At 45.9% G+C, this 10,922-nt stretch overlaps 1 protein-coding gene across 1 annotated transcript in view; it reads left to right on the forward strand.

The window, feature by feature from the left end:
• Positions 1 to 7,746, forward strand: part of LOC123749362 (protein O-mannosyl-transferase TMTC1-like) — a 589,924-nt gene extending 582,178 nt beyond the window's left edge. The window contains 5 exon segments of the mRNA XM_069335441.1: positions 1,573 to 1,717; positions 5,651 to 5,911; positions 6,094 to 6,171; positions 7,014 to 7,046; positions 7,049 to 7,746. Of these exon segments, the coding sequence (XP_069191542.1) occupies positions 1,573 to 1,717; positions 5,651 to 5,911; positions 6,094 to 6,171; positions 7,014 to 7,046; positions 7,049 to 7,327 (796 nt within the window). The 3' untranslated portion in view covers positions 7,328 to 7,746.
• Positions 7,747 to 10,922: the final 3,176 nt, after the last annotated feature.

Genomic DNA, 10,922 nt, shown 5'->3' on the forward strand with positions numbered 1-10,922 from the left:
GATACAGACTGTAGGGAAGGGAGGAAGGGAGATACAGACTGTAGGGAAGGGAGGTAGGGAGATACAGACTGTAGGGAAGAGAGATACAGACTTTAGAAAAGGGAGGGAGATACAGACTGTAGGGAAGAGAGATACAGACTGTAGGGAAGGGAGGGAGATACAGACTGTAGGGAAGGGTGGTAGGGAGTTACAGACTGTAGGGAAGGGAGATACAGACTGTAGGGAAGGGTCGTAGGAAGATACAGACTGTAGGGAAGGGTGGTAGGGAGTTACAGACTGTAGGGAAGGGAGATACAGTCTGTAGGGAAGGGTGGTAGGGAGATACAGACTGTAGGGAAGGGTCGTAGGGAGATACAGACTGTAGGGAAGGGTGGTAGGGAGTTACAGACTGTAGGGAAGGGAGATACAGACTGTAGGGAAGGGTGGTAGGGAGATACAGACTATAGGGAAGAGAGGTAGGGAGATACAGACTGTAGGGAAGGGAGGGAGATACAGACTGTAGGGAAGGGAGATACAGACTGTAGGGAAGGGTGGTAGGGAGATACAGACTATAGGGAAGGGTGGTAGGGAGATACAGACTGTAGGGAAGGGTGGTAGGGAGATACAGACTATAGGGAAGGGTGGTAGGGAGATACAGACTGTAGGGAAGGGAGGAAGGGAGATACAGACTGTAGGGAAGGGAGATACAGACTGTAGGGAAGGGAGGAAGGGAGATACAGACTGTAGGGAAGGGAGATACAGACTGTAGGGAAGGGTGGTAGGGAGATTCAGACTATAGGGAAGAGAGGTAGGGAGATACAGACTGTAGGGAAGGAAGGAAGGGAGATACAGACTGTAGGGAAGAGAGGTAGGGAGATACAGACTGTAGGGAAGGGAGGAAGGGAGATACAGATTGTTGGGAAGGGAGGAAGGGAGATACAGACTATAGGGAAGGGAGGTAGGGAGATACAGACTGTAGGGAAGGGTGGTAGGGAGTTACAGACTGTAGGTAAGGGAGATACAGACTGTAGGGAAGGGTGGAAGGGAGTTACAGACTGTAGGGAAGGGAGATACAGACTGTAGGGAAGGGTGGTAGGGAGTTACAGACTGTAGGGAAGGGAGATACAGACTGTAGGGAAGGGTGGTAGGGAGATACAGACTATAGGGAAGAGAGGTAGGGAGATACAGACTGTAGGGAAGGGAGGAAGGGAGATACAAACTATTGGGACAGGGTGAAGTTCTCTCCTATTCACTGTTTCATTTAAATGTTAGGGAGATGACCCTGCCTCTCGCGTCTGTCCCCCGTCCTGGAAAGAAACGTCTGTCTCCGCCGCTTCTCCCTCAATCTCTCTCAATGTGTTCACAGAGAAACAGACTTACCTCCAACCCGCAGTCAATCAGGCAACACGTTCAAAACCCGCACTGATTACCTTCATCTCACAACCATAATCGCCAAAGAATAACTAGCAGAGCAGCGACTGCTGATCTCCACAATACCACCACTACTACTACCACCTCCCACACTACCAGTCTCTACGTCTCTACCTTTCTCTCACCCCTGGATGATGATGATGATGGTGGGGCCTTGTACAGGGCGCTAGCGGTGGCCTGGGAGGCGGAGATCGAGGAGAGTCTAGGAAAGCTGTATCTCAACACTGGTCGCCTGGAGGAGGCGGAATCTACCTTCACCAGCGTCCTCACCCGCCATCCCCACATGCTCTCCTCCACCGTGTACCTGGTGAGTTAACCCGCCTTCTGTTTCACCCACTGGTGTGTAGTTTTGATTTGTATTTACTATTTGTGCCTTCAGAATCGAGCTATTAGTGTTTTGAACCCCGCTTTTCTAACCAATATATTTTTCCTCTATTATGTCTACTACATATATTTCTCTCTAACACACACACACACACACTGTTAGGGAGATTTAGCACTGATGATGCTAAGATAATAGGAAGGATAAGAAACTTAGATGATTGTCATGCCCTTCAAGATGACCTGGACAAAATAAAAGTGTAGTAAAAGTGACCATGTCTTTTTGGGAATAAAGTATGCAATGCATTATAATCTGGAAGAAAATAAGAAGGTTGATGCAATTGAAAAACCTGACTTTAGGAGAGAACATTATGGCAATCTTAGAAAATAAATTAGTGAGTATAATCGGACAGACTTGTTGCTAGGCACGGAAGTGAATTAGATGTATGTCAAGTTTTGTGAAATATATGATAAAGGCACAAAAAAATTTTTGTGCCTGCAGAATCGAGCTATTAGGTTTTGAACCCCGCTTTTCTAACTAATATATTTTTCCTCTATTATATCTACTACATATATTTCTCTCTAACACACATACATACACACACACACACAGTTAGGAAGATTTAGCACTGATGATGCTAAGATAATAGGAAGGATATGATTATCCTTCTTATCCTTCTAATAAACCTCCTAAGTATATGGAGCACCACTTAGCAAGTGGAATTTAATGTCAATAAATGCCATGTTATGGAATGTGGAATAGGAGAACATAGACCCCACACAACCTATATATTATGTGAGAAATCTTTAAAGACTTCTGATAAAGAAAGAGATCTAGGGGTGGTTCTAGATAGAAAACTATCACCTTAGGACCACATAAAGAATATTGTGCGAGGAGCCTATGCCACGCTTTCTAACTTCAGAATTGCTTTTAAATACATGGATGGCGATATACTTTGGAAATGGTTCACGACTTTTGTTAGGCCAAAGCTAGAATATGCAGCGGTTGTGTGGTGCCCATATCTTAAGAAGCACATCAACAAACTGGAAAAGGTGCAAAGACACGCTACTGAGTGGCTCCCAGAACTGAAAAGCAAGAGCTACGAGGAGAGGTTAGAGGCATTAAATATGCCAAAACTAGAAGACAGAAGAAAAAGAGGTGATATGATCACTACATACAAAATAGTAACAGGAATTGATAAAATCGATAGGGACGATTTCCTGAGACCTGGAACTTTAAGAACAAGAGGTCATAGATTTAAACTAGCTAAACACAGATCCCGAAGAAATATAAGAAAATTCACTTTCGCAAACAGAGTGGTAGACGGTTGGAACAAGTTAGGGGAGAAGGTGGTGGAGGCCAAGATCGTCAGTAGTTTCAAAGCGTTATATGACAAAGAGTGCTGGGAAGACGGGACACCACGAGCGTAGCTCTCATCCTGTAACTACACTTAGGTAAAAACACTTAGGTAAAACACACAGGAAGCAGCTCGTAGCAGCTGTTTAACTCCCAGGAACCTAATTACCGCTATGGTAACGGGGGCACCAGTGTGAAAGAAACTCTGCCCATCTGTTTCCGCCTAGGCCGGGAAAAAAGTGTGTGTACTCACCTAGTTGTGTTTGCGGGGGTTGAACTCTGGCTCTTTGGTCCCACCTCTCAACTGTCAATCAACTGGTGTACAGATTCCTGAGCCTATTGGGCTTTATCATATCTACATTTAAAACTGTGTATGGAGTCAGCCTCCACCACATCACTGCCTAGTGCATTCCACCTGTTAATTACTCTGACACTGAAAAAGTTCTTTCTAACGTTCCTGTGGCTCATTTGGGTACTCAGTTTCCACCTGTGTCCCCTTGTTCGCGTCCCACCAGTGATGAATGTGTGTGTGTGTGTGTGTGTGTGTGTGTGTGTGTGTGTGTGTGTGTGTGTGTGTGTGTGTGTCTGTGACTGTATCTCTATCTCTGTCTCTTTGTCTCTGCTTCTCTCTTTCTCTCTTTCTCTCTTTCTCTCTTTCTCTCTATGTGTCTACTCTCACATAATAACATATTCGTCTTACGCTTAACCTTAGTGAATTCTTTAGACGTCATATTTGGTCAAAATGAAAGCAATTCCTATCAAACATGACTCACAACGACTGTGTAATTCCAGCGGGCGTGAGCCCGCCGCGAGCGTCAGCCCGCCGCGAGCGTGAGCCCGCCGCGAGCGTGAGCCCGCCGCGAGCGTGAGCCCGCCGCGAGCGTGAGCCCGCCGCGAGCGTAAAGACCCACCTCTGACCTTCTCCACCATCACCCCTGAATTGTGGCTAGAATTTCAGCTTTCAAAACCAGCTGGGAAGTACCGCGTCTGCCGGCGCGTAAGATTAACTCATTTTGCAAAAAAATTCCATGGAAAATATAATATAGTAGGTTTTAAAAATTTATTAAAAAGTTAGGTTCAGGTGGAGAGTTTGGCTGGAGGGAATGTGTGATTTTTTTGATCATGTAAATACAATATATATATTCGTTGCAAATACAATGGTGTAAATACAATAGATTCGTCAGATGGTTGAAAAACGTGCGTCGTATCCGCCAGCAAATACGGTATTAACCTTTTTAAATAAAAATTAGTTCGCGTTTTTCTCTGAAGAAGACTCAATACCGAGAGGCTATGAATGCATTCAATGCAAGTTTAATAATTAAAAATGCTATTTTTAAGCACGTAACTGGCTGGTCTTTAATTTGTTTTTCTTGTTAATAATCTGAACACTTCTCTATCGTATTTCAAGCTCCAATAACATACAATATTTAAACTTCCCAAAATAAAGATTTTCAAAGGAAACCTTAAACGTTTGCTTAATATTGGTTGTAAATCTTGCAGATGTTGTGTAAACACGGAGCGCCTCGGGTAATGCGCACGGATTGTGAATTGTGAAATCAGGCGCTTCCCGAGTATATAGGAACAGATGCCTACACGCCTACACGCCTTCCTATTGGCTCCCAGCCACAACCACCATGGCACTCTGCCATGGTCTTGTACCCACCTGTATTTAACCACAAAGTTCGGTATTTATCTAACTCAATTAATTATCTACGGATGCGTGTGCAACTGAATCAAAGCACTGAACTAAAACAATGTTCAATGGACGAGGGTTAGGATTGTGTTCACCTTGATATGTTCACATCCATGTGAGCACATCTAGGTGAGCACGTCTAGGTGAGCACGTCTAGGTGAGCACGTCTATATAAACAAACATTCTGTCACACAAATATGTCATATTACGCGGTCTTTTTCTTCAGTCAGAGGCATAATTCTGTCATCTCCGCTTGTGAGTTATGACAGAAAGCTACGTGTGGCCTTGACAGGAGGTCACGTGTGGCCTTGACAGGAGGTCACGTGTGGCCTTGACAGGAGGTCACGTGTGGCCTTGACAGGAGGTCACGTTTGGCCTGACTCGCCGTCTTACCTGTCAATCTCGTCAAACTTTTATGGCCCCGAGCCTGTTTCCTGACAAAATAAATGTCTTGCGTTGTTACACAATAAAACGTGGAGGCGGATACTGGCGCGTAAACTTTAAACTAAAGTTACCGACGGATTATACGTAGATGTGAGCCCCTTGGTGGTGCATGGCGACCAATGCTTGTCATCCTGGGGCCAGATTCACCAAGCAGATACGCAAGTACTTACGAACGTGTACATCTTTCCTCAATCTTTGACGGCTTTGGTTACATTTATTAAACAGTTTACAAGCATGAAAACTTCCCAATCAACTGTTGTTATTGTTATAAACAGCCTCCTGGTGCTTCGGAGCTCATTAACTGCTTAATAATTGTAAACAAAGCCTCCAAAGATTGAGAAAAGATGTACAGGTTCGTAAGTGCTTGCCTAACTGCTTCGTGAATCTGGCCCCTGATTCTCGCTACCTCCTCTCTCCTGACGCAGGCGCGGGTGAAGCTTCAGCAGAGGAGCTACCTGGAGAGCGAAGAGCTGCTGCAGAAGGTGCTCGACCAGTCCCCCGGCCACCAGGAGGCGCTCTTCCACCTCTCCCTCCTCTACACCCACACCAACCGCACCCAAGACGCTTTCACTCTCGCCCAACAAGCCGCCCACAACTGCTCGAGGCCGCCCTACCTCTGCGCCCGTCTCCACGCCCACTATGGAGACCTCCTCAACGACAGACATAATGTAGATGAGGCCGCCCAGGTAAGATCTTTCATACCGTGAGCATTATTAGGACTCTGCAACAGTTTCTCACAGTTACCAAAATTGTATAAAGGTATCCGACGGTAATAATAAGTTAACAATGAAATACGTCAAGAAGTGACACATACTGCAAGAGGAAATACTACACCAGGGTACATGTACACTATATTATGTTCTGGCAGAGTTACCTGCTAGCAGTGGAGTTGGAACCGACGCTCACCCACCCGCACATCAACCTGGGGGCCCTCTACCACGCTAAGGTCTGTTCCACTTCCCTCTTCAACTCGTAATAATGTTCATGTCAAACTTTCTTCCCACCACTGGCTCCCTTAACACTGTTTATATCTCCATATTGGCAGTAAGGTGTGGTATAGAGTCTGTTTGTTTAACGTGACTCAAAGTAAGCTTTAGTAATGCTATGCCTCATTAAACCCGCTTCTCAGGTTATTACTTTTATGCCACCGTATAAGGAGTTGTGATATGATGATGACTTATGGCAGAACTGATGAACCTTCAAGGTTCTCTCAAGAGTTCATTTACTGTACTGTGGGTTCTTTACATTCACCTGCGCTGGGGTTAAGGCGCCAAGGGGAACACCTTACGCTCTCAGCCACTGAGGAACCGAGAGGTATGCCTGGCTCCCCAGGCCACTCCCATCCATCACTAGCACACACCAGTCACGGCTCGCCCTATTTAATCAATTCCTAAGCTATTGGGCAACACTCCAGTCAAGAATCTATATTTTAACTAAAAATTTTGGACCGGCTGTAAGAGAGTAAATTATGTACGTCTTGAGAAGCATTAGAGAAAGTATAAATATTATGAAGATATCAAATTATTATTAATCTTACAACTATTAAATAACCAGACACTAAACATTTGTGTATCTAGTAAATACTACTTACACTGCACCTGGCTAGATCATTCTCGTGTTTGTGGTTCCTAGACCAATAAAGAACTTATCTTCACTAGTCTCCTCCGTCGCACAGTGAGGTTGTAGGTATCGTCTCTACCATCACTTATAAGAAACAGGGAAAACAAAAATCATTAGCATTTCCAAGCGTAAATCCTAATGCTGCTCCTCTCTCTCTTCCCCGGCCAGGGCGACTACACCCGCGCCTGGAGACACTACCTGACGGCGCACGGGCACGAGCCCTCCAACACCCTCCTGCTGGAGAACATGGAGAAGCTGAGACGGGCACAAGACCTCCAGGCACCCGCCAGCATCCCCCACTGCCTCAACAAGTCCTGATATACATTCCAAGACCCAAAGGTCGCACTCGAATCCTTTCTGAGCACAATTTTAGATTAATTGATTTTTATAGAAACGGATCAGAATTTGTTTATCATTTCCCCAACACTCGCTACACCTTTGTTCTTTACCGCTATATCCGGGCAACAGGTGTGGGAGTGTGAGACCAACTAAGCTCTAGTTCTAACATAGCCAACCGACATTTTCTTAATTGGAGAACATAATACTGTAAAGTATTTACTTGGTGTAGGTACATGAAGGTAAATAATGTAATGTTGTAGTGAGAAATGCGACCCATCACAACGGCACATTTGGGCGAGAGCGCGCACCAGGAGACCAACAGGAGGGCGGGAACATTGGTTCTTCTCAAGACGAAGAAACATATTATCGTTAAAGATGGCAGGTAATCCAGGCAGTCCAAAGTATTCTAAGGTTAACACAGAAGGGCTTTGTTGCCTCAAGAGAGTTACCTGCCCCCCCTACCCATCTTGGTGAGTCGCAGTGAACCCAGGCGAAGCCAAGCGGACCCTGGTGAGTCCAAACTAACCCAGCAGAATCCCAGTAAACGTAGGCGAAGCCCCACCAAGCCTGGTAAGCCACACCAAGCCTGGTAAGCCACACCAAGCCTGGTAAGCCACACCAAGCCTGGTAAGCCACACCAAGCCAGGTAAGCCACACCGAGCCTGGTAAGCCACACCAAGCCTGGTAAGCTACACCAAGCCTGGTAAACCACACCAAGCCTGGAAAACCACACCAAGCCTGGTAAGCCACACCAAGCCTGGTAAAGCACACCAAGCCTGGTAAGCCCCACCAAGCCTGGTAAGCCCCACCAAGCCTGGTAAGCCCCACCAAGCCTGGTAAGCCCCACCAAGCCTGGTAAGCCCCACCAAGCCTGGTAAGCCCCACCAAGCCTGGTAAGCCCCACCAAGCCTGGTAAGCCCCACAAAGCCTGGTAAGCCCCACAAAGCCTGGTAAGCCACACCAAGCCTGGTAAGCCCCACCAAGCCTGGTAAGCCCCACAAAGTCTGGTAAGCCCCACCAAGCCTGGTAAGCCCCACAAAGTCTGGTAAGCCACACCAAGCCTGGTAAGCCCCACCAAGCCTGGTAAGCCCCACAAAGTCTGGTAAGCCCCACCAAGCCTGGTAAGCCCCACAAAGTCTGGTAAGCCCCATCAAGCCTGGTAAGTCCCACAAAGCCTGGTAAGCCCCACCAAGCCTGGTAAGCCCCACAAAGTCTGGTAAGCCCCATCAAGCCTGGTAAGCCACACCAAGCCTGGAAGCCACACCAAGCCTGGTAAGCCCCACAAAGTCTGGTAAGCCCCATCAAGCCTGGTAAGCCCCACAAAGCCTGGTAAGCCCCACCAAGCCTGGTAAGCCACACCAAGCCTGTTAAGCCCCACCAAGCCTGGTAAGCCACACCAAGCCTGGAAGCCACACCAAGCCAAGTACCATTGAAGGATAAAGGTTGGTTTTCGTGGCATCGTTCCTAGACTCACTGCCCCCAGCCCGTCCTCCAGCTTAGATAGTACTTATAGTAACGCTGTGGACCCTCCTACATATTATGACGTCATAAACTATCACAATGTAGAAGTTGGTACTATTGAATTTGGACAAACTGGAAAAGGTTTTGTATTTAGGTTGCTAATCCTAACTTAACCATCCTAGGCCTAATATACGCTAAAGCCTATAATATTGTACACACACACTATATATATATATATATATATATATATATATATATATATATATATATATGCATAGGAATATTTAAGTTCGGGTTTTAGCTTTTTTTTCGGGCCATAATAAAGTGAATAGTACGAAATTTAGTACCAAATATCTAATAGTCTATCACGTCAATATGTACAATGGTCCAGATAGTTACAAAATGTACTATATAAACAGGAGAATAGGTTGCATTTGTCGCGTCAGGTGTTTGATAATTATTATGCAACTTATCATATATAAGATTACACATGCTTTATGTTAACGAGAAATGCCACATTTCTCGTGTCCGGGGTTCGAACCCATTAAGCTGCCTTGACATTTTCTCATCATCAGCTTAGCTTTCCCAACTAACTGGTGCTGCAGCCGCCGGCGCCGTCTTCAGTAATACTATGCAGTATTACGGAGAAGGGGGGACCTGCTGCATGGGTGACAGCTTCTCCCCCATATCAACCTGCCCAGGCTATGCGCCCTGGAGAGGTCACTCCAAAGCGCAAGTCCACAGTCTCCTGAAACTGATATATGCCCGCTACTACTATTATGGATATAACGACCTCCTGATACAGCGGTCACAACAAGAAAAATAATGTATCCGTAGCAGGCATGAAAGACGCGCAGAGTTACGACGTCGTATATATGCGACGTCGCAGCTGTATGCAATTCAGACTGTACGATCTACCGCGTCGGTTTTCTTAAGATGCGAATACGACATCCGTTGCCGTATTGGATACAGAAATTGGATAGAATGATGAAGAAAATGTCAGCCAGCAGCGCTCAAGCAAACTTAACCAAACCTAACTTAACTCAGCCAAACCTAACCATAACGTAACCAAAACTTAACCAAATCTAAAATAGCCAAACTTTAGCAAAGGTAACCAAACCTGACGTAACCTAACTAAACCTAACAAAACCAAAACAGCCACGAGGACAAAAACAGCCACGAGGACAAGAACAGCCACGAGGACAAAACAGCCACGAGGACAAAACAGCCACGAGGACAAAAACAGCCACGAGGACAAAACAGCCACGAGGACAAAACAGCCACGAGGACAAAAACAGCCACACAGCCAAAGCCACGAGGACAAATACAGACACAATGCCCACTAAAAAAAAAAATTGTATTGTGACAAAATCCTGAAAAGCTCCTTAATTTTCAACAGATCCATCCAGTCCGGAAAACTTTATGCCAAGTTGACTAACAACAACAGTAATGTAGCATTTTAGCTGGTGTTGCAAAGTCCAGGTGATGAATGCGGCCTGTGGGGGCTAGTCATAGGCTTTCAGGTTTTACATTTTGTTCATGGGGTAGCCTTGAGTAGTTTCAGCGGCTCTGTAATCATTCTTGTACAGCCACTAGCAAGCATAGCGTTTCGGGCAAGTTCTTAACCCCATGTTCCCTGGAATACGACCCACCAAATCGTTTAACAACCAGGTACCCATTTTACTGTTGGGTGAACAGAGGCTACAGTTAAGGATTGACGCCCAGTAAATCCTCCCCGGCCAGGATACGAACCCAGGACAAAGCGCTAGCGTAACGCCAAGCGAGTGTCTTACCACATATGCTCAACGGCCGCCCACACAATGAATATGGGGGGGGGGAGCATAATCAATTGATTTCAATTAAAATTCATCTCACTGATGGCACCTGGATGAGGAGAGTACTGTGGGCAACACCCAGCAGGCACTAGAGCAACAGTGCCAGGGATAATGAACAATGTGCCAGGCAACGTGACATGTCACAACAATGACAACAATGTCAACGGGATGCCAGTTGTCAACAGTGACTGATAACCACGCTGACCATTATAACCTAGTGATAGCCTGAACAGCAATATCGTACCTACGATACCCATAGTCTCCAATGATATCAACCTGTCCTCACACTTAATGCACCGCAATTCATTCAAACGCAATCGACCAGAGTCTCGAATTTCCGCGTTTTTTGTGAAATAAAAACACTGCGACAGACACTGACTAATAGGCATCTTAATCATTGTATACCTATAGGTTCATACGCGTCTGATTAGGGTATAAGCGC

The sequence above is a fragment of the Procambarus clarkii genome, chromosome 4 (genome assembly GCF_040958095.1).
Source record: "Procambarus clarkii isolate CNS0578487 chromosome 4, FALCON_Pclarkii_2.0, whole genome shotgun sequence".
Lineage (NCBI taxonomy): Eukaryota > Metazoa > Arthropoda > Malacostraca > Decapoda > Cambaridae > Procambarus > Procambarus clarkii.